General features: G+C 39.5%; 1 protein-coding gene across 1 annotated transcript; it reads right to left on the bottom strand.

Moving 5' to 3' along the window:
• Positions 1–2,565: 2,565 nt before the first annotated feature.
• MLYCD (malonyl-CoA decarboxylase) lies at positions 2,566–22,071 on the bottom strand. Its single transcript, XM_009561073.2, has 5 exons — positions 21,583–22,071; positions 13,079–13,191; positions 11,684–11,840; positions 11,107–11,256; positions 2,566–3,527 (listed from the first exon to the last, which is right to left on the bottom strand). Exons 1-5 carry the CDS (start codon positions 22,033–22,035, stop codon positions 2,994–2,996), a joined length of 1,407 nt encoding a protein of 468 aa, XP_009559368.2. The 5' UTR covers positions 22,036–22,071; the 3' UTR covers positions 2,566–2,993.
• Between the last annotated feature and the right edge of the window lie 2,974 nt (positions 22,072–25,045).

Raw genomic sequence — 25,045 nt, 5'->3', positions numbered from 1 at the left:
CAGGATTTTGTGATAACTCAGCATCTGCAAATATCTCCCATTCAAGCAATACTCTGGCCTCTCAATCCCCATCTATGGCACGTTAGAACACAGGTCCTACCCAACTCCGTATAACTTGTACAGAGAGAAGCATATGCCTGTGAAAGGAAAAACAGTGTAAGTTAATAGTAAACAAGCATAAGTGACAAAGTAACATCATTTCTATTGATTTGCTTTCAAAAGCAGAATGCAGCTGTGAAAGCGTGATGCTTTTACACGCTGCAGCTAAGAGCACAGCAGCTACCATTGCTTGCTGAGGAAACGAGACTCCAAAAGCAGCCACTGCTTTTTCTTTCTAGACACATGATAACAGGTGACAGAAGTGTCCTGAAAAAAGTCAAGGATCCAGGTGGAAGTTCCAGGGTTGTTGGCAAAGTCTACTGGCAAAACCTGTGCTCTTAGCAAGGCAATTATATTACCTTGTCACAGAGGAGGTTCTAGCAGGAGTTGCAGTCAGCCGTGTGTTTCTATGGGGAACAAATGGCACTGTAACTTCTCAGTATTTTGTTTGCCACCAACCACACTGAGTAGGGCAGACAAGAAAATAACTGGCAGTAGAACATGAAGAAGCCCCTGACCTAAACGTCTTGGTATGTCTCCTCTTAGTGATATAAGGGCTGAAATAAACTCTTATTTGAAAGTCAAGTCCTATGGACAGCACTGTGCAATGGTCCAGATACTTCATATTTTGTACCAGTGTTTCCTGCCTCAGCATTACATCATGTTACATTCAGTTCATGAGTAGTGGCCAGAAACCTGCACCCAAAACCTCTGCCCCCTATCCAGTGCAAAACCTGCACAGCATCCTGGTCAAATGCTAGAATAACATTAGAACTCTGCAGGTTGCTGAAAAGTAGATGCAAGTCAGTAGTAGAACCAAACAAAGAAAAAAGTGACAGATTTTAAACTAATGCCCTTTAATTAATGCCAGCTTTCCACCCGTAAGACATAACTTTGGGCATTACTCTACAGCTATCAATACCACTGGTTCTAACAGCTTAAGCCTTAATAACTACAGAGATACTGATATTCTTTCATTTTGCCAATGTAACAGTTGCAAAAGAGTTGACTTTCAAGAGGTACCTTTAAGAAGCTTCCAGTATTCCGGATGGCAAGGGAAAGGTCTGCAGCCTGGATCTGATCTACACAAGCTGTGCCGGCTTCTGTTGTGATATACCACAACAGCTTTCACGCAGGACAATTCAGCAAGCGATACACTTGGCACAGGACTTCTCAACGGTTAGAGGCAGAACAGTTCTTCACTATCACCCAACACCACCCAAGAGGTCGATATACCAGGAAAAGCGGAAGGTTCTTGTTTGCTTTTTATCCAAAGAACAATTTATAGAAGGGAAAAATTACTCATGATTTCCACCTTGACACTTTAAGTGAAACACAGTGCACTGTTACACACTCTAAATTAATCTTAAAATACATTGCTTACAACATCTTACTACAGGAATAGGAAGCAACGGCTGAGAAGCATTTTAGCATTTCAGCCTCTTTAAATGACTGGCAGTTACCTCTTCTGTAACATTATGGGCATATTCTTCAGAAATGGCGTAACAATTTTCACACCAGAGATAAAGAAACCCTGGCCTTGTCTCTTTCGAGTTGTGAAGGCCCACTTTGATAGACTAAGGTCCCTCTGGAGCATAGTTATTGTCCTACTAAGTAGTACAGATGCATTTTTTTTTTTTCTTCAGCATTATTCATGCTAAAATCATTCTTTAGTAGCAAGATGGAAAATCCAAGCACTGCTGAACACTTAAAGTCAATGACCAATGAGAAAAAAAAAAACTAATGGCACTTAGCTGATGGCTTTTATGAGAGAAGACTATCCCACCTTCATCTTCGAATGATCCTTTTGAATTTAAGTTCGCACTGTGATTCCAATACACAACTCACTGTAGGAATTTTTGACCTCACGTTGCTAATTTATCAATATAACAGATGAATTGACCTCAGAAAGCAGAACACAGCTAATAACCAAAAGCATAACAACTATTGAAAAGGAAATAACTGCAGGTGCGAGGGTTCTGATGGAGAACAGATGACATATAAGAAATGTACCCATCTATAGTAGCTCCAATAAGATGATGCTTCATGTTTGCTTCTCAGCCCCAGAAGTTTAGAGAAGTTAAGTCAACTTTTTCTCTGCTTGGGAGATGTGTATAATAAATTCCCATAACAGGTTACCAGCTTGGAAGAGAGGATTTTTTTCTAGTAATGAATATGAAAAAGAGTGTATACAATTACATAATTTCACTCTAGGAGAAAAGCTAATTAAACACTTACAGCTTTCTTCACTGCTGTTTTCATACACGAGCAGGAAGTCTACCACTTTCAACTCCTCTATACAATTATTTTCTGGAAAACAGGACTGGAATTTGATCAGACGTGGAATAAATCAGAAATTACAAACCAGCATGAGTCTGTTAAGATGGTCCTTCTGCTGTGGTGACACTGTTATCAAGGAGGGCTGTTAAGTGTAGGAAGGTACATGCTGAAATCCACAAGACATGATTTAATGAGAAAGTTTATTTTATTCATTTAAAGGTTATACATACCTCTTTATTAAAAACACTCTTTATTAACTTAAAAAATTACCAGTGCTGAAGTATAATATAAATATTTGGAAACTTCTCAACCGATCCCTCAAGTTATCACTGAGTTGTAACTGACGGAGAGAATTTTACTCACCCTTTAAAGCACACCTCCAACCCGTCTGCACACAACATGTCTAGAACTTACTGTGATTTAATCAGGTAAATCAGGTTTTGATTGCTTGGTGATATAAGCAAGACAACTGATAATCTAGATAACTCGGCATTCCTGCTGTGCTTTAGAACATTTGTTTTGTAATGGACGTTCTCATTTAAATATAGACATTGCAGAATACTGTAGTGCTTTATAGGCGAGGAACTCTCATTCTTCGTTTTGATAACATTTAATTAAAGCTTGCTACTTTGCTGGAATTGAGACACCAAGGAAAGAACCTGCTCTGAGGCTTTAATCTGTTTAGTGCCCAGGTATGCTGCACTATTACTGGCTGTATCCTCTAAGAAATATCGATAGTTTACCATCATCCCACAAGAAGCAGAAATGCCCCGAGGGCTTGTGTCTGCCATCCAGTTTATCCGCCACATCACAGATCCATTCTGAAGATGAAAATTTGCTACTGGATTAAGAGCATAGCCACGATGCTTCTCTCCATACAAATACCAGGCACAGAGTCTCATAAACGGTGAATGGAGCACTTTAACCAATTTTTCTGATCTCACCCACTCATTGTTATTTAAGAGTTTCTTTAGTGTTTCAGTAGTAGAGTCTCCTGTGATTTCAGAGATTTCTTGCCATTCTGATTCTGTAAAAAGTTCATTTCTTTCCACTTCTTTTGTTTGTGAGGAGAGGAGACCAACAAGCCACTTTGTGAATCCCGGGATAGGCGAAAGTGTGGAAAACGTTTTTATCTGAGGAAGTTCTTTCTGCAGACAAAAGGAGAGGGAAAAAAAAATCATTAATTTTGTCACGACTGATAACGACATGTTTGAGTGCAAGGACAGCTCATAAGCTTTACTCAATATCAAGCAAAGACCAAGGATTCTGAGAATTAACTGATACACATAGACACACACAAAAAAAAAATCACCATGACATTAACAGGTTAATGTCTAGAAAGCACTTGGAGCACTAGGAAAATTTTAACACTGACTAAATTACAATCCACACACATAACCTATGAAAAAGTACTTAGTATTTACCAACACTACATTCTGGTGCAGTGTTTTTGTAGGCAGAAATAAACAAATATGATCACATTCCATAAAGAAGTTATTCAGAAGAATATTTTTTTCATTTTTTTTAAATTAAACACATAAGTTTCAAAAAACTTTAAACAACATTTATTTTTCATACATAATTATCATTTTTCATGAAGCACAGTTTATTATTCCAGTCTACGGCAAAATCAGGAGAGGTACAACTTCTAGACTTTTAGGGAAAGAAGTATTTCCTGAAGTTTTGAAAAAGACTCTTTATACAGGTCAGCTACTTTTCACACTATTCCCAAACTATAAATTACATTGATATCATGATAAGAAACAGATACTCACAGTAAAAAGCTTAATCACAGTTCAATGACTGTTTTAACCTAACAAAGCTTCTACTCTACACCTACTAATTTATGACTAAAAGCTGTTAACCATGTAATCATGTAAAGCAAAACACACATAAGAAAAGCTGTGCATTAGTTCTGGGGTATACCAACATGAAGAATAAAGACTGTTAAACTCACTGGCACCTGGAATTAACAAAAATTACATCAAAAGTCAACCTTACTGAAGAGTACCAGGACAAGGAACAGAGGGAAGTTTAAGCTGAACTGAAAAAAGCACAGTGTTGTTTTAATTACTGTTCATACAGGAAGCAGTGTTAAGAATGCACATATTCATCAACATTCCAGAAGCATTTTAATGTCAACAGAAGATTGGCTTTAAATGACTACATAATGCATTTTTTCTGCTTTGAGTATTACCCAGATAAGCATTAAAAAGTCATCATGGCTCAGACAGTACCTTACACTAGCAAATGTTAATGGCACACATGCTGCTAGGTTGTTTGAACTGCACCTGCACTGTTTCATCCTCAGGTACCACTGTGCTCCACACAATGCTGCCATCTGCGTTCTGTTTCATGAGGATGCAGGAGCCAGAGAACGCGGGCTGGCAGACCTCCATTACAGACCAGAGCCAAGCACCACTTTTAACAACTTTGATAAATGGAATAGTATTCAGCTTGTTATTTACAACATCTCTTTCCTTCCCACACAGAGCTTTCCAAACAGCTTACTGCTGCTCTGCTGGCTTCTGGCACGACGACAGAACAGCCAGCTCAGATACACCACCTCTTCAGTTTTGTGACTTATAATTGCATAAACTGCATAACCTCACTTGCTCCCCTTACTTGAGGTTCTCTGGCTATTACACTGATAAGTAAGCCAAAGAATTCTTTTCAGGGGACCAGACAGGAAGAAGAAAGGCAGACCAAGTTATGAAGAAACAACTTTTCATCTCTTTAGAGAACTGGATAAAGAAAAAAGTAAACTATTTTATAAAAACATTCATTTCTGTATCTTACTGAACAAAACAACTATTTTTGCAATCAGAATGCCCAGAAGATGAAAACTGTGACATATTCTCAACTGCTACAGCTACCACAGTCAGGCAGTGCAATACCAGTGATGTGTTGATCTCCTGTAACTTTTTCAAGTCTCCACTAAAGGATGGAATGATATTTTATTTTTAAAGGTAATTCTGAAGCGTAAGTGTATAACCATCAGGTTTCATTGTATATGCATTTCATAAAAGCAAAAATACTCTTTGTAAATCACCAGAAAGAAGATGCCTGTGGACAGCAACTTCTGCTGAGATGTTAGCACTTCTTTGTACAGTTTTAGAGAATACAGCATTTATAAACCAAAATATTTTATTAGGGTTGTGCTCTTACTACGGACCACAGCTACAAGAGGCAAGGATATAGAAAATATGTTTTAATTAAAAGAATGTTGATTGGAGTAGACAGATCAGTCTTTTTAGAACAAGTCTCCCCTCAGCTTTTGCAAAAGAGAGCAATGACCACAGCAAATTAAAAAAAAAAACAAACAAACAAAACCCCAAAATATATGGGGACAGAAAAATGAGAACAGAACAAAGCAAATATCTTTCTCTTCTCAACTCCATGCTGAACATTTTCCCATGGATATAAAGACTATCCACAAATCAATTCAAAATAACTTTGTAAAATTTAAATTCAGAATCAAAAGCACTCACTAAATCTTCCTTTGATCACCTTTTATCTGTCTCTTCACAGTATTTCTCAATCAAGGATTATGCCAACCACCACATCTGGAATCCACTTTTCTTTAAAGCAGCAAGATCTTAATTAGCATGGTAGAGGAGAGGTATGCTCAGATGGCCCCTCGTCAGCTATACTTCCCTTGACTCAACACTAGCTCCCACCAAAGACAACACAACTATCACAAAAGCACAGGTCTCCTGGAGAAGGAAGAGGGATAAAAAGAGCACAAAAATGAATTTTTAAAGGCTACTGGAAAAATACTTTAGATATTTTTTCCTGGAGAAAAAACTGATAGCTTTGCCAAGATGTTAACGAGCAGCATCACTTGCTACCTTCAAGTTTCCATCACTGTACCGAACGCTAACCAATAAGAAACTACTATGACTGGTCGGAGCTTAGCTGCCGAGATAGTCTGCCATCAAGCAGTTTGACCTTTTGCATGTCAGCTCTTACCGCACCTAGATGGATTTCTGCCCAGAAAGGTAGGCCACAACTCCCTTCTGAAGATTCAGTGACCCGGTAACCTGCTGCCTGTTTACACAATAATGACGGAGGACAGCTCAGCAAATCTCTAGGATGTGACAGACCTGCAAATGAACTTTAAAGTACAGAAACACAAACCAGTAATCTATAATGAGAAGTAACCTTTTCACATCAGCATCCTTAAGCAGCATCAAGCTCCCACCAAACACAGTGGATTTCAAAATGGGTTTTCGTTCTTCCATGTCTCCATTCCCTGTTATGCCTTGTAGTTCATCTCTAGCCCATAACACAGAGAACACAACAGATAGGGACAAATCAGTAAAAGTTTTCAAATTAATGATCTATCCACGAAAAATCCTAGATGTGCTGCTGGAAAAAGTACAGATGTTACTATTGGGCAGTAGGGATGATAAAGGGGAAAAAAAAAAAAAGAGAGAAAAATAAAAAGGTTGTTAGAGGCTATTTTCCTCTAGGTAGAGATTCAGGAATAGAGGATGCGTTTCTTTTTGACCCGATGATGGGATTACATTCCTTAAAGGTTTTCCTCTTTTTCTAACTATATGACTCATCCTATAAATGTTGGTGCCTTTGAAAAGACATTGCTTAGGTCTCTTTCATGAGTTCTTCACAGATGTTTGGGGTTAAAACCTGAGAGGGGAAGAAGGATGTCAATGCTGAAATTTGAGAAGCAGAACTACTTTTTTTCAAGTGGAAGGAAAAACTGATTGGACCAAGAGAAAAGGCTGCTTAGCACAAAGTCAAGTTTGGAAGTCTTCTGCACTGTCTCTGCTAAGAAAGCACAGTGTTAGAAAACACTATTTTGCTACTGAACAAAGCTAACAAACGGGGCTTTTCAGACAGGAACTGAGCTAGGCACATTGTTTCCACAGTGTAACAATTCCAGTCTCATCTCGCAGCTTGCAAAACTGAGAGGGTACCAATGCATCAGCCACACTGAAAAAAGTGAGACTGAACAATTGCTTCCCATATTTGTGTACTAATAATAACCACTGCAAAGATCCTAATGAAGGAACTGACATTTTGTTTCCTTGTGATGTTGATTGTTCTTTATCATTCACTTTCAGGAGTGACCCCTTCACCAAGCCCCACTCAAAATACTTATCAGGAAGTTAGTAGTTCCTACTCTACTAATAAATATCGAAGGGGAAATTGTGCATAATTTTTACTTTTTAGGACAGACAAGACATGGAAAACCGACCTCATTTTGAAGCTACAATACAAACTACTACATATCTGATAAATGCTTGAGTTTAGGAGCTTATCTGAGACGGCTACTTCTTGCAGAAAAATAAATAGATGCAGTGAAGAGTGCACATTTATGATGTTGCTAAATTGATGTGCTAGTTTCTAAGGCTGTTGGTGGAGATCCATTAATGTTTATTTTCCTGTCAGAAACCCACACACCATTAGGAAGCAGCTGCTCATTCTGGTTTGAGGTGGATTTCTGGGTTTGGTTTTCTTTTTTTTTTTTTTTTTTTGCCATTGCAGAAAAGTGCAGATAAGTGGCAAGTGCGGATTTCTCCTATTATTCATATCTCATCAGAAAGTGCCTTGCACTCTGAAAGCTGTAGTCCAAGGTCACATTTTTCATCAATGAAAGCAAAGCTTATTTTAGAAATTATGATCTCCCCAGGTCACCTAGATCAAATTAAGCTAGCAATTATCAACAGTCCAACCAGAAAGCTAAAATCTGTCACCAATTGTTATACATTCTATGGAGTCACATAGTAGCTATCAGTTTTCTCCCCCAAACAACACAGGCAATAAAATTCCAAGCAGTTTTCTCAAAGGCTTCAACACCGTTATCTCTGTCTGTCATCTGCAAACTGAATTGCTATGATGTACCTTCTGTGGAGCTACAGACCATTTAGAGTGGCTGTAAAGACATTCTGAATTAAATATCTGTCTAATGAGAAATCTGTCTGTCTAGCGTTAACCAGCACCTATCAGCTTACAAGAAATGCATCTGCCTGTTTGTTTTCTGGTACCCAATTTGGGGTTTGTTTGTTTTCTTACTGGTTGTCTGAAACTGTTTCAAAATCCAATTCATTTCTGGGAACAATGTAAGCTTAAATTTAAGAAATACAAGAGATGATTTCCATTGTCTGCTCCCTGCTTTATATACATTAATATAACCAAGAGATTACACAGAATACATAGGTAGCCTATTCCCAGACTGGTACAGGGAGAACTGGGACCGAAGTGGTATCAATGGACTAATGAATCCATCTCACTGCTTATCCAAAATAACCAAACAGGAGATGCTCTGATAACAACAGAAGCCTGTTTACAAAGCCCTTCTATATTATCTGTGAGGAAATTTTTGTCAAGTAAGTACCAAAAAAAAAGAAAAATCTCCTATTTAGAGCAGTACACTTTCTCCCAGGATGCCCTTTATATGCGACACAAACTACATCCCTGAGGTCCTATTCTGATCTCCATTATATCCCTCCTCTTTACTCAATTATATTACAGTAGCTGTGGCAAATGCCAAATCATAATGTCTAGGTAGAGATTAAGGACTCAAACTGCTAACTGTGCACATTTAAAGAGATGAAACTAAGGACTCATTTCTGTGCCTCAACTTCATATGTCCTCCATCTGCTTAAATTAGTGAAAGACTCAAAAGCAGGGGCCATTAAGTTCTACCCGTGCCTCAAACTAACAGTGCTTAATGTTGAGGGTTGTAATCTTTGCCAGAGCCTCTTCTGCTGCAGTTTTCCTAACGGTCCTAATAAAAACCCATTTGCAAGGAATACTTTCATGAGGAAATCTGCAGTTGACATTCTTTGAAGGTCAGAAGTGCTACCACCCTACACATTTGTGTTTAGCACTGCATGTGACTAGTTCAGGCAAATTAGCAAGATTTCTAAAAAAATAAGCTCTATCTTAATTGTCCATTGAAGAGATTTTATGGAATCTGGTACCAACTGAATTCTAATACATAACTTTATAGTGTAGATACCTGCTAAGACTGATATTTCGGTATAGTTTTTCAAAATCTTCCCAAATAAAGGCTTCAATTGAGGGGAAAAAAAAAAAAAGAATGGCTATAAGCATATTCCTAGCTTAGCGCATGTCTTTTTCTGATCTAATGATACACACTCATGACAGATCCAATTTGGAGTTTACCTTACGAAGAATGACAGCTGAGAATTCAGGTTTGAGGTTACAATGGCACTTACAAGTAGAAGTGTCAGAGCAGGTTAAATTAAGGCAAGTAAGATAACAGACTTTTTCCTAGAGGATAAAAAAAGTTTTAAGAGTTTGCAACACCTTTGGAAAATGTGAATTGAATAACATTCTGCAGATCAAGATGTCCACAAAAGTTAACTCAAATAAGTTATACAAATGCAACGATTCAAATATAAAGAAAAACAAAATTCTCAACCCCTTCAAATGGTTTCCTCCTCCCAAAGCACTTTATAATTGGTCAAATTAAGGAGAGTCTCAACTTAGGTAACCTGGAACACTTGGTGATTCAGCAGCACTTTAAATAAAGATTTGTTTATTGCAAAGCCAAGCAAAAGTTATCTAAAGAATCCTCTTCCTATCAGAGACCTCAACTATCTATTTTAACAAAGGCTGCTTCAAGCTTGTCTAATGAGATGTAATTTTTGACCCAAGATTTTTTTGCTGAGGCTACACTGTTTCAGCTGCTGTCACCAAGTCAACTCAGCACTACTGCTATATCATTTGTCCCTTTTAAAGTAAGTGACTATAATGCTGCTCCAAAGAATTATGTCCAACCTGAACATGGCCAACCTTGGAAAGTCCTTTGCTTACACCTGACCAGAGAGAAAGAGAACACATGTGCAATTAATGCGCTAAGATAGGACTTTCAGAATTTTGAGAGATGGTTAAAAGAGGCTGCCAAGAGTATTACTTATCATATGCCCTGCTTTTGCACCAAATAATGTAACTTTGTAGAAATTTCACCAACTTAAGTATTTTGGAGCTGAAATGCACAGGGCTACTCTCCAGTGAAAAGTGAAGTCCACTGAGACGCAACACTGACAACAAAAACTGAATGACTAGGAAATACAGAAGTGTATAAAATAATTCTAATAATGACAACGTGATGATTTAGGGTCACTTCACAGATGTTGAATATGTAATGGGAGATGGTTCTTGCAGAATTCAAGACAACAAATTAAAGAACAATACTCTGGAATGAAGAAGAAGAAAGCATGAAGGAGTAGGAAGAAAGTAGGAAGAAGAGAAAAGAAAAAATATTAACATCAAAGAGTGGAAGAAAAACTATTACAAAACCATATCCACATGGATAAGCAGTCCCCAAGGCCTGGAAGGAAGCATGTTAGAACCAACACCACTGAGAAACAGTGGTGAATCCTATAATAAACCACATTGCAAATACAGCTCTATGAAAGCCACCTTTAATAGAAATGTCCTAATTTGACTTTTGAGCACACTTAAGCACACGATTAGGCAAACAAAAGTAACTCATGCCATACATATCAACTATGTAACAGTATCTACATCAGGCAGACATTAACCAACACAGAAACTGTTATTCCAACTCTTTACACTTCTTTAAAGGTTGATCTGGTAAGACACTACAAGTGTAGGGAAAGACCTAGCAGTTCCTTGATTTGAGCAATGACACAAAACAGAAACTAAAACAGCCGCATATGGGGAGTATACTAGCCAAAGAGCATCTGAAGTACAACCTATAACACCTACCTGCAGCTCTTTTACAACCCGCTTGATGAGGTAAGTCCCAAGTTCCACACCTTGCAGTCCCTGCTGGGTCAAGCTGATTGAGTAGAAAATTGCTGTTGTAATTTTGTCTGTATCTTCTGTTTCTAAGGGCGGCACTTCTTTCACTATGGCCTGGGAAAAGAATTTTAACTTTTAAATGTGTTAACACTTTCCCCCACTGTCATTTATTACTCTCTGCGAGAAACAACAAAAATCTAATCAAAAAGTAGGAAGAAGAGCTGCTTATCCATTAGCAAGTCCAGGAAATAACTGTAATGTGGTTTAAAATTTTCAGAAGTAACCATAACCACTTTGAAGTTTTAATCTTATTTTTTATCTTTTCTTACTTGTCTTCCACTTGAGCAAAACCCCAAAACTGCAACTTACATAACACAGGAGACACACTCAATATCGCTCTAATTTTTAAGTGCCAACCCTCTCATCTCTTAAAAAAATGAAAAAAAAACCCAACCCCAAATTATAATAAATTACAGATTTTAAAAGAAGAACATTGCAATTTGAACACTTTGCTGGGGATTAAATGAATCAGTGACTGTACCTGGATGCTGCTGGAGATATCACTGGTTAGTGCAACATGCAAGACTATCAATGGTTCTCCTGGGATTGCACAATGAGAAAAAAAATAGCATCTTCGATATGATCCAACTCGACGCTTCATATCAACCCAGTTTCTAACAGGATGCACAGCTTCAGAGCTCAAAGAGAAAAAGAAAAAAAAAGTAAAATTATATATCTTTTTCATTTAAAATCAGAGTTCAGCTGCCAGCCCTACAAGGTCAGTACTTTTCCCATTGATGCAAGTGACAAGACCTCCCCAATCAAAAGAGGAGAATCAGGCTGTAAGTGAAAAAAGTAAAATTCATCAGCCAGTTGTGACAAAGCCATATCACATACCCACTCTCTAGCTTTCTTTAGTATATGTTTATTACGTAACCAAGATCTCACTTGCACCTTCTGTTCTCTATAGGATATCCAACTGAAATGACTAAATCACTGAATGAGTCTGAACACATCTCAAGGAATTAGTTTTTCTAAGCTACAAAGGAGTCTGGTAGGACTCCTGCAGCCATGCCTTCATACTGGAAATCAATGCATTTGACAAAATGCCTTGAAGATTAAGTAAAACAATACAAAATACTTTTATTTTGAAAATTTAGCTTGTATAAGATCTCTTTTCTTTGCCTTATTAGCAAGTAAGTTGTTGCACTTTCAGAACTTATTTTTTCTTCAAGCTTATTGCATGACAAAATGCCATACAATGTAACTTTGATTCAGTCATCTTTACCACTACAACTTTCAGTATTTGGCATAAATTGAGAAATAAATCTTGTAGATTTTAAAGAATGTTCATAAAAAAACAAGGTGCCCTCTTCACATACAATTTACAAGTAATTCTGTGCCCCTCACCAGTTCCAGCCAGGAAGGGGAGCCTCACTATATTATAAGTGAAACATGCTCTTGCGTGTTGGACACCCCACGCCTCATTTGACTTAAATGCCGATTCTCCACCAACACTGCCGGTGCAGACTGAGGGGAGAAGAAGGTGGAAGCAGTGATGGAGGAAGCACTGGCAGGAGCACCTGTGGTGGGTAAGGGAGTGCAAGAGGGCAGCACAGCAAGAATCTAGGCTTGTAGGAAAAGTAACAGCAACACTTCTGGGAATGTGAGAGAAGTAACTGAGAAAACTAGAAGAAAAGCCAGCAGTCTAAAAGCACAGTATGTGAGCTAAAGGTTCAAATTACGGGGCAAATGATCCCCTTTACCACTTACTTAATACACTTTTCAAAGTATGCTCTTAACACAACTATTCCTTAACTATACTTTGCCTATGATTCAGAACTGAAAGGCAGTACCTCGAAAACAGTGGATCTGTGCAATCACACGCATTTCACCACCTTTTCATCAATGAGTAATAGCAACTTTTAGCACTTACTCACTAATTTTTTGGAGCACTTCACAAGGTGACTGCCAAGTGACCCGCTCCAAGTTTAGGAATCCCGTTGAAAACCACTCTGAAAGCATGTTCTTTAGAACTCCATTCATTTCCTGCAAACAGAAGAAAGATGAACTTATCTGCTAAATAAACTAGATAGAACACATGAAGATTAGTAAAGATAACCTTGATTATTTCAAACTACAACGCTGGGAAGTTCAAAGAAACTAATGTATCTGTTTGAGAAGGGTAGTCAAATAATAGTTCAGCTTTCCTCACACAGGACTAAAACAATGAAAACGTTTAAAGACACTGTCCTGCACATTCTGCACTATGGTTAACACATGGAACGTCCTACTTTTGACAGATCTCCAAGGCACATAAAATATCTACTGGAGATGACTGGAATACAAAAGCACATTTAGGCATCAGAACTACAAAAATACTTCAGTTTAGACTTCAGTATGGATTGTACAACTCAGCATGGGAGCTGTACATGCCCACTCAGCATGATAAATTAGCAAATGAGTGCCTTTGAACAGGATGCAGATAAAACTGTAGGCTTTACAAAATTTTTCTTCTCTGTAAGTAGGAAAATTTTCAAGCAAGAAAAGCAAAACCAGCAGCATAAGACTACAGAACTCAAAAATTATAACAGATTTGGAACAGTATGATACAGAACTAAAGCCAACTGTAATATCAAATACTTTCAGAAACATTCATTGTAATAATGAATATTATATTCACTACTAATACCCTGCTGCCTATACCATTACAAGATTTTCCTGTCTAAAATTCTTTGAGTTTAGAAAGTATTCTTTAATGCAGCACAGCATGAATATCCCTTAAAGAGATTCTAGAGCTTATTCTTCCTTCTCACTCTTGCTTTGTATACAGGACGCAGTGTGATACCAGCATCAATTTACCAACAGGCTGATCAGAAACATAAGCTTACCCAAAACTAACTAAATAATCATTTAAACACAAAAACTCTTCACCTTCTATTCAGACCTTTACTAAATAGCCACTGCTGTACATAAAATGGATAAAAATTATGTTCAAATGTACTTTAGCTTGCTACGTGTAAGCAAGACAGCAGAAAAAAAAAAAATCTATCCAGGAAAAACTTACGACTTAAAACATCTTTCCAAAGCTGAGATGTACCGACTCCTTCTAGGCTTACTAGGTTGTGTTAGTGAAATACATAGGCTTTTGTTTGGCACCTACCTTTATTTATGAAGAAATGGCTGCTACAGGAAGCACTTAGAACAAAACAGCCGCTCACTTGCATAGAACACTTCTGTCATGCATGAAAACTTTATGCTATCTTTCTGTATTTTTTTCAGTAGCAACCTCAAATACTAAGAAAAGAAGAGGTTACTTATTGAATCACATATTGACATACACTCCAAATAGTGAAAATGTCAATTGCGTTGTTCCAAATACAAGGAGTATGCATGAACATGAGGTCAACTCTCCTAGACTTTGTAAATTAAATTTTTGTCAGACCTTCTCAGTAGAGCTTTTACTTACACAATAAATTGTACTGAAAGCCTTCTGCCAAATTGTACGCCCACCTGTACTTGTACCAGAACGCTGAACCAAGCCTGCATTCGCTACTAAAAAAAAGTTGTCAAATAATAATGCAAACAAAATTCACCTTAAGTACATTATAGGGTAAGCAATCTGCACTGGAAAAGAATGGAAGCCCCATAGCACCAACATAAAAAAGAAATCTCTGAAAAAAACATGCATATGTGACTATCTGATACAAGCACCACTGAAGAACTGAGAGAAATGAAGGATCACATTAAACAAAATCCACTCTAGGAAGGGACAGTCTTCACAATTTTTCACTCGCGCTTTGATTAAAATGTTTCTGGCTTCTCTATCTCAAGGTAACAGCATTCTACACAACAGTAGCTGCAGGGAAGTAACATAATAGATGACATTGAAAAGGACCAGATTAGCTATGTCAAAATGTTGCACCTACGACAGTTAAGAGGGACACCTTCCCCTGACTAACAGATGGATCTATTGCACATTTATAGCAAGTCGGATGCTTTGGGGGACTTACTGGACACATATGTTAAACCTCTGCTGCCTTACTACCTCAGAGGAGCAGGTTATTTCTATCATATGACACTACTGTGAAAAATGTGTAATTACTGTTGGCTCAGGGCACTTCATCACTTGACGCGCTCTGACAATACATCACTCAAATGCATTTAGAGTAGCTGTAATCTATACTGGCAAACTGTTTTTGCTGATGCTTCTGGGCTAGTGGGTTAAAGCAAAAGCAACGGGTAAAACAAGGTGTACTGAAAAGAGCCCAGAATTGGCTGCATAACAGCATCTACCAAAAAGGCTCTTTCTGGCACAGACAAGTTATGCCAGATTTGAAACTCCTGGGCAGTACAACTGAGCAGGTCCTCGCCTGCAACCTCAACAAGACTTACATCAGCAACAGTTTTATTTGGAAAAGCTGAATTTTAGTTCAAGTACTCTCTCATATCTCATACACAGATTAGTCTTTCTCCTTTCTACCCTCCCTGCACATTTTCTCTCAAACCTTAGAGGTATAAGGGTCCTAAACATGTATGTTCTGATTGGTTTGTTCATCCTAGCCTTAAGATATTCGCCTTGCGAATCCTTACTCCTGCACAGCTCTGAAGTTTTTAGAAGATAACCATAAATAACTTCGGTCCAATATCCCTTGGCATAGTGAAGGTCTCCCGGTACTTCAGGATTGCTTGTTTTGTTTTCTTTTGAAAAGGTACAATGTAATCCAGAAAAATAAACTGGAGTTGTCAGATCTGGGGTCACACTAACAGATTCCTACAGCTCTCTTGTCATCCATCTGCATTTTGGAACACCATTTCGAGCTTTGGTCTAGCAGCTAGGAGGGAAAACTGCTGATGGCTGCACTCCTGCTAGTCATTATTTTGAACACACTGCTCTGCATCTATTGGCAATAACACAGCTCAGATGGCAATGAGTGCCTTGGGAGAAAGCTAGGCATGCCACACAGATACTGGTAAAACTGGAAAACATAGGAATCAGATAAATATTGCTTCTTTGAAGCACCTACAGGTTTAACGAGCACGCTCCATACAATGGGACATAATGATGCCCAGCTGAACTGAATGCTACTTATCAAGATGCAGAATGCATTAGAGAGCTAATTTGGGTCCAGGATACAGCTGTACAAACGCAATGCAACTGTAACTAAAGAAGAAAGTGCATCAGATGTGCTTTCAGTAATAATTTTGGAAGGCAGGAATATTGTTTATGGGTAATTACAACTCAATTCAAAATAATCTGTCTGTTGTAAATAATCATGCTTTATAAAACTACAGGGCAGCATGCGGGCCAAGGAATTAGAACAGTTCCAGTTGGAAGAGACCTACTAAGATCAACTGGTCCAATTGCAACCATTTACGCTGAAAAAATGTCTTACCACAGACAAACTAAAATACTTGATATTATCCAAAACTGTGTTTAATTCAAGTCATCTGAGCAAAATTCCGAGTTGTGTTTAATATCACTGTACACCCAAGTTTCTGAAAGGCGTGATTCCAACAACGACAAGGTCAAGTTATGTTCTCTTATTTTGTAAATTCTGTGGTAAGTAAATTCTTATTTTCATTTCTGAGGCCTTTCTAGTCATAAAATTACATCTCAAACACATCATTAAAAAGAAAAAAAAAGCATACATTTATTATTCAGCATCCCCATTTTAAATATGAGCAACAGACATACTCAGATCAGTACTTATAATTACCAGCTACACTTCAGTTTCTACTAGCCAAGCATAATAAATAGTGATTTTTTTTGTCATTCTGTGTTCTTCCTACAAAAGAACAAATTATAGGCTTTTTGATCTTCACATCAGGTCCCTATTTATTGGGCAACAAATGGGAAAACTCTTATGAAAAACGTAAATTATCTTTTTTTAAGAAAAGCTGCCTCTCTGATGAGGGAACTACTTCAACTTCCCTCTCAAACTATTAAAAATTAAAATACTCCTTACAATGAAAATTCATATGCAGATACAGATAAACATAATACGAAACAGATGTAACTAACACCCCATTCATATCAAACACATGGCTGAAGTCACTGTTAGTTGCTAGTCAGACATCTGACAGGGCTACAAGAAGAATATTCTGCCAGACTCACAAGAGTTGAGTTTTCCACGGCTTCAGACTTTGAAGTTTTTAACCCGATACACTTCACTTGGGCGTACTGACCTACAGACCTACTCTGATACTGCCTCGCATTTAGAAGGGTCTGTCACACTTTTTTTTTTTACAAATTTGCCTCAAATATACATACAAAAAACCCATGTTGAGACACTGGAAAATATACCCATCAGCAAAATGAGATTCAAGTGTGACACAAATAAAAGGGGATTGTTCTGCTTTTTTATCGCTAATGGTAATTACTGCAGTGATAACAGTAATGCAAAAAACTTCCCTGGCTCTTGTGTTTTATATTGCTTGATGTCTCATTCTTAGAAAAACAAAAAAATTTTATTTCCCTTCCCCCCCGTTTTTGCTCATTTAGAAAATGAGCAAAGCATGCACAAGCATTTTCAAGCCACTTAATCACCTATATATATTATTTCACTGTGATCTACTGAAGAGACACAAAATAGAAATGCTTCATCAACAAATACCTAACAGTCTAAGCTGCTTCTCTTGATAGGTTTTGAGGAAATAGAAAAATATCTTATATTTACAACACAGCAGTGGGTAATCCTTGTTTTAATAGGTCTCTCAAAATGCAAAATCTAAACTAACGACTGTCTAAAAAATATTTTAGACATTTTTGGGCAAATACAAAATCCCAGTAGGCCATATAATGCATTCTGTAACTCTCCTCCAGCATCAAAGATTCATTTAATTTTATGTCCACATTTTCTTTTCAGTGTAAATACAAATACAGAGAAGTTACAAAATTCTTGTGGCATATTTGCTTTTATGTATATTAGAATTTAAATTAAATCTACAATAACAAAATGGCTCTATGGGACTTCTTATAGGTGAATACCAAATACTTTTTTTATAGAAGAACTTTTAACTTTCATTTGTTCTCCTAGTTAAGGGCTTCTTCAGTCTTTAAAGCTAACTGTTTCAGCATTTATATTCTCTATACAGCCACTGTTTCACCTGATACCCTAATCCACTAATGAATCCTCACCAATGAAACCACAGTTCTTTCAAGACAGTACAACTGGGTAAAATAAATACATCCTTCTGTGGATGTAGGTAGGATCTATCACCACAAATATCTCCCCTCTACAAAAAGCCATGGACAGCCTGCATATAAAATATTCTCCCTTAAAGCCTGTTTTGCCATTTCCAATTCCTCTGATCAAATTTAAAACCCTTCTCCCTGATTATACAAAGGTCAGTGCTCAAATCTGTGAAACAGCTTTCAGAAAAATATAATTGAAGGAGAAGTCCAACTTCAGGTCCTTGCTGTGTTCCACAGTGGCTGCTATGACGGGAAAAATACCCAAAACCACAATGGTGTTTCTTTTTTCCTAGCAGAACAATACAAGCACAACAATATTACGTATACACTCCAACTACTGCTCAATTATGGAAGCTGCCTTATTTATAGAAAATTTGACAAAAATCCTATCTTTTTCATTATCTTTCACCAGCAACTTGAACCTTCCACTTTTTCTAAATCATATGGAAAGATGAACAGTATTTTAAAAGCAATAGTTGAAGGATTTGCTATCTGGAATAACAACACTGTAAATTTTTCACCACAGTCCATATTTCAAATGCTGAAACTGAGTAAGCAAACAAAATACAAAAAAAAAAATCTCGAGAGGAAAATGCTGGCACAGGAAAAGAAGTACTGCAGGTGAGAGGGTTCTGAACAGCAAGAGGAAGAACCACATTCAAGAAATTAATTTTCAGCAAATTTCACTCTGTGCATTGCAAAGGCTCATCAATAAGACAACCTGTTTATAAATACTTGGAAAATGTGTGTGTCCTTTTGTAGAAGGAAGGAACAGAACAATGAGTGGAACATAGAAGAGGAAAAAATATTCGAACAACATCATGAAAAAGAATTAGGCCCAGCTTTACTATAATTTAACCTTTCAAACAACACATTATGTGCCAGTACTGTTTTTTTTAAATGGTTATCTTAACAGTATTCATAAGGCTTACAATAATAATGATCGAGTTATATATTTAATAGAAAAGAAAATTGACTTCTGAGACAACTAACCAATGGAGACTAATTTCTCTTCACCACTGTCCTGTACAAATTTTTGGTGGACTCTTTGGATAAAAGGCTGTATAGCTTCAAAAATACAGTTTACCACTATATTTTTGCCCTTTCATTATCAAGAAACTTGTGTCAAGAGTTTTCATCATATTTTATGCAAACACAGAGACTTGTACTATGTCATAATAAATTGTCACTGAGGATACCCGTGATTTTTTCTGTCTCACTCTAGGTAACAATTCTGCCTTCTAATAATTAACTTGCATGTAAACTAAACCTTATTGGCAACACATTCCTTCTCATTGCACAATGTGTCATTTTATGTATTTCCAATGGATTGTTAAAGCTTTATGTTCAATATCTATGGAATTCTTCCAGTAAGGTAATTACCATTCTTCTCAATTTCTTTTAAGCCAGCTTTTTCAACTCAATTTGCCTTACACTGGATCCTTACGGCTAGGGCACTATGACTTCTATTTAATGGACACTGATAAAATAGTTCAGTGACTTCAGTGCTCAGAATCTTTACAAGTCTAATAATGAGACACACTTAGGAGTGCAGCGCAGCCCGGCACATGTCACACAGTACATAAAATCAGACTAAGTTAGGCATTTGCATTTCTTAATTTACTTTAAACACCAATTTAACTTAAGAGGCGATTTACGAAAGAAAACTGAAGTTGCGTATACTTGGAGTAACCGAAGACAATACTGCATCAGCTTGCAGTTCATCATCTATTTTGATAATGATTCAGGAACAGTTAAACTAATGCAGAAAAAAATCATCAGCTATTCTGAAATTGTCTACTACAAGGTCTCAAAAGATCTTTTGAGATCTCAAAATCTTGGAAACCTTATAGCAGCTTTCCAGTACTAAAAAGGGGCCCATAGGAAAGCAGGAGAGGGGCTCCATATCAGAGAGTGCAGGGATAATATGAGGGGGTAATGGTTTTAAGCTGTAAAAGATGAGATTTAGATTACACACTAGGAAGAAATTTTTTACTGTGAGGGTGGTGAGGCACTGGTTAACCATGGTTAACTGAGAGCACTGACATCAACACCACCTTTTTCTTGTCAAATAGTTTGGATCTGAGTATCAAGAAACAAGTTATGGTCAGTGCATTTGACCAACCCATTGCCTTTTTGATTTGCCTTCTGGGAAGTCCTGTCATCTGCCACTGTCATCGGCTACATAATTTCTTTCTCCACACCCTCGTCACCTCGCTGCACCACATAACCACTCCAGGTGTTCCAGCTCACCTTTTTTCTACACAGTACTGAGTTTAGTCACGACAACTCTATCCTCCTGCCAATATTCTTCATCATTAGCACAACACGGCTGCTATGTCACTTTTGGCTCCACATCAGATTCAGGAGTCACATCAGTACAGGTCCCTCCTGCAGCAAGCTCCTAACACATCTTGGCAGCCCAACATCAGCTGCCTTGTGTTACACTGTGTTAGTACGGCACCTCCTCCACTGCCCTAACACCAGCCCTTGGCAGACCAAAGCCCAGAATCCCGCTATTGATTCCCTTGGGAAAACCCATTACTTCACACTATGGGCCACTCCCTTCCTGATCTGTCAGGAAAGCCAGCCCCTACTGGTGCTGCGGCCTGTGGGATGGGGCGTGGCTCATATCACACCATGGACCACAACAGAGAATCAGGTTCATGGGATGCTTTTCAGTCCAATGTTGAGCGTCTCCAAGCAGCCCCATGAGCAAGAATCATGGAATGATGCAAGCTGGAAGGGACCCACAAAGGTCAAGTCCAACTCCTGTCCCTGCATAGGACAACCCCAAAATTTACACCATGTGTCTGAGGGCATTGTCCAAACGCTTCCTGGATACCGTTAAGCTTGGTGCCACGACTGCTTCCCTGGGGAGCATTTTCAGTGCTCCACCACCCTCTAAGTGAAGACCCTTTTCCTTATATCCAACCTAAACCTGCTCTGGCATATCCCTGGCCATTCCCTCAGGTTCTGTCATTCATTGGCTACCAGAGAGAAGTGATCAGCTCTTCCTCCTTCCCTTGTGGGGAAGCAGTAAACTGCTATGAGGTCCTCCCTCAGCCTTCTCCAGGCTGAACAGACTAAGTGACTTCAGTTGCTCTTCATATGACTTCCCCTTTAGACCCTTCACCAACTTTGTGGCCTCCTCTGGACGCTCTCCAGCACCTTGATAAGAAGCCCAAACCACATTCCCTCCGCCTGCCCCCTCTCCCTTTCAGAGCCACTCCGGCCCTCACCTTGACATGAGGCCCGTCCAGCGCTTTACTCGCCAGCCCCTCCACCAGGTCCCCCCTCAGCTCCACCAGGAAGCGCAGCCCATCTTCCAGGCGGCCCAGGTGCTGGAAAAGACCCCGGTACCGGGGGTTCAGGTAGTACCGGAGCCTGTCCTCGGCCTGCAGCAGGGCCCCCGGCTCCCTCTGCTGCTCCTGGGCCTGCAGCACCTTGGCGCTGAACTCCGCCACCCGCCCGTGGTCCACGCCGAAGTCGCGGGCCAAGCGGGCGAGCAGCTGTGCCCGGGGCGGCCCGGCCCGCAGCCCGCGGTAGTAGCGCACGAACTCGGCGCTGCGCAGCTCGGCCGGGGGAGGCGCTTTCTCCTTGGTCTCGTAGGGCGGCAGCGGCGGCACCGAGCGGCTCAGCAGCTCCTCCATGCCCGACAGGCCCCGCCGCAGCCACGGCCCCAGGCGGATCATTCCGCGCTTCCCCCCTGCGCCCCACGCCGGGGCCAGGCCGCGCCCCCGCCCCCCCCGCGCTGATTGGCTGGGGCCGCAGACTGACAGCGCCTCCGCCAATCGAGAGCGAGAGGAGTGTGGCGGGGCCGGGGCGGTGTCGGCCGCCATCTTGAGTGTGGCGCGCTGGGCTGCTTCTGGCTGGCCCTCAGGGCGTTATCATCGCTCAGGGCTTTCCTGTCCCGAGGTGCGCTTTCCCCTTCACTGTGCAACCCATTGGCCGCTGTATCTTTGTCACTTGGCACTCCCATATTTCCCTTACCCACCTGTGCCTACGCCAGGCGTCAAGGTGGGCCCAGAGTGCATAGAATCATAGAATCACCAGGTTGGAAAAGACCTCTTGGATCACCGAGTCCAACCATTCCCATCTACTACTAAACCATGTCCCTGAGCACCTCGTCTACACATCTTTAAATCCCTCCAGGGATGGGGACTCCACCCCCTTCCTGTGCAGCCTCTGCTGGTGACCGATGACCCTTTCCGTGAAAAATTTTTTCCTGATGTCCAGCCTGACCCTCCCCTGGCGCAGCCTGAAGCCATTCCCCTTGTCCTGTCTCCTTTCACTTGGGAGAAGAGCTCAGCTCCCTCCTCTGTACACCCTTCTTTCAGGTAGTTGTAGAGAGCAAAAAGGTCTCCCCTCAGCCTTCTCTTCTCCAGGTTGAACAACCCCAACTCTCTCAGCCTGTCCTCGTGTGGGAGGTGCTCCAACCCTCTGATCATCCTCACAGCCTCCTCTGGACCTGCCTCTCCCATGTGCTCTGTTGTTACTATTGCTACATGTTCTTTAAACCAAGAAAAACACATCCGCCAGGTTGGTGTCAGTGAGGTTAGAATTGAGCACCGATTGTCCTGACCTTCAGAAGCACAGGGAATTTGAAGTAAGAATTGAGGATGGAATCAAGACCTCTCTATCTGTGAAGAGGCAAACATAAAACCAGAGCACTACTTAATTAGAAAGTTCTAGAACAATATGTTAGACTTTCCAAGGAAGGAAAAAGTATAAAAAGCTATGTGAGCAGTTCCCTGGGGAACTGAGGGTCATAAGATGAGCTAAGATATCCTTAATAGAGAAAAAGCATGACTCAGAGTCATTACAATATATGAAAAATACTTGGCTTTAAAACCCCTGAATTGCACCGTCAATGAATTAAGTTTCAGAAATCTCCTTAACAACTTTATAACTTCATTTTCAGCAAAAGTGAAAGCTCTCAAAAGTTGGCTGGTAGTTCTTCTCCACCTCCACAGGAAACAGGCTGTCACAGAAAGCTTCAGTCTATGTCAGTTTCCTAAGCTAATATTTTCAGACACAGAGGAATGGCAAAAGAGAACTTTCACCAAATAACACGATTATATTTCTATGGTCATAGTTTATATGTCGCAATGCTGCAGTTTTAAATGGGTATCCATTAGCCAAGTACAACTTTTTTCCATTTGAAAACAAAAATAAAACATTTTTTAGCAATTGCTTCTTTTCCAATAAAGGCTAGAAGTTGAACTTTTCCTTTCATATGTTTAGTAATGCTCTTTAATCTGCTGTATGCGTTTGTCATGTATATGATTATATAATAAACTTCCTTACAACTCATAATGCAGCTTTGGTCAACGTAAGCCTAGTAATTGTGCTTAAAAAGTCTTCATGAGCTTAGTTAGTCTTTGTGGTAGTTTTGGTTAGTGCACATCAGCTTCTGAAACCATTTGGACAAAACAGTTTCTTTTGACTGTTTTGACCAGAAGACCTGGATACATACACACCCATAGGAGGACACATTATTGTCTCCTTAGACACTCCTGTAGTTCTGTGTAAATCAATTAAATCAAAGCATTAAGGCATTTACAAAAATATTAGTAGAAAGCCTTATGCATCAGTTCATTTTCTGTGTGGTTCACAGATTGCCCGAAACTTAAAGAAGCCCAGCACTGAGATGTTGGTATGTTGCAAGTGGTGATGGAAGTTTAAATCTTCCAGCCTTCCAGGATAAGGTCAGCATTTCTTAAGATCAAGTCCAACATTCCTAGCTTTAAAAAATCCTGCATAGAAATCATTTCTATCTTTTTCCCTTTGACAACCCTCTCAGATTGGCCTTGGTTACAGCTCTTACAATAACATAGTTCTTTTGCATAACCCACATGAAAACTAGCCATTAAAACTAGCAACCTATATTGTTCATTGACAAAAAACCCCACTGTGATATAAGTTATAAGGACTTGCAAAGTAAGATGTTTCTTTTGAAATCTTCTACTGCTCCTCTTTTTCCCCCGGGGAAAAAGCTATTATGTGCTTCAGCTGCTGCTTGAAAAATGAGAACTCATCTCTTTCTGTCAGGACCTGAAGGCGATTAACAGACTTGAAGGGCCCTGACTAGCCTCACCTGGGGGGCCAGAGTCCTATTTTAGCTCTTCCTGCAGGGTTTCCCTCTTTTCCTAAGTTGTACTGTAGGAGTGTGGGTCTCCAGTGCTGTGCCTTGCTGTGGGTGTCCAAGCTGCAGACTTGCTTTGTAGTCTGGTTTTGTATCTGCCCTGCCACTATGGGCATACCTACCAATTCCTGCACTGTTTCTGATGCTGGTTTCTATCATTGGACCTGATCCTGGCTCACGTTCCTGGCTTGAACTTACACCATAGAGTTGCTCTTGGTCAAACCTGGCTGATACCTGGTCCTGCCGTGCTCACCTTGCTCAGGTATGGTGGGGCTATGCCATCATCCTCGGTTCCCTGAATGGGAGGTAGCAGCCAGCTTTTGCTGCTCCCTAACACTTCCTATACAAATAAGACCACTGATCCAAAAGTAGATAAGCAAGTCTTTCAGCTCCAAGAACTTAATTTCCTTGAAATAACAGAGAACTTGCTAAACTCTGTGAATTAATTTCTTATATTCTTATAAAGTGAATTTTTTTTTGGCTATGGTGAAAATGGAATGTTGTTATTAGAAAAATGGAGACTGAAGGAGACTAATTAGACTGTAGTAACTGTAACT

Source organism: Cuculus canorus, chromosome 13 (assembly GCF_017976375.1).
Source record: "Cuculus canorus isolate bCucCan1 chromosome 13, bCucCan1.pri, whole genome shotgun sequence".
Lineage (NCBI taxonomy): Eukaryota > Metazoa > Chordata > Aves > Cuculiformes > Cuculidae > Cuculus > Cuculus canorus.
The sequence above is the reverse complement of the archived record's forward strand: the minus strand, read 5'-3'. Positions and strand labels throughout refer to the sequence as shown.

What these genes read in the sequence shown, in the direction of transcription:
- MLYCD (XM_009561073.2), bottom strand. Translation starts at nt 22,035, where the DNA reads ATGATCCGCCTGGGGCCGTGGCTGCGGCGGGGCCTGTCGGGCATGGAG. An exon ending in ATATCTCCAGCAGCATCCAG is followed by an intron (nt 11,257 to 11,683) that starts GTACAGTCACTG and finishes TTCTTTTCCCAG; the next exon opens with GCCATAGTGAAAGAAGTGCC. An exon ending in GGGTTGTAAAAGAGCTGCAG is followed by an intron (nt 3,528 to 11,106) that starts GTAGGTGTTATA and finishes TTTTGTCTGCAG; the next exon opens with AAAGAACTTCCTCAGATAAA.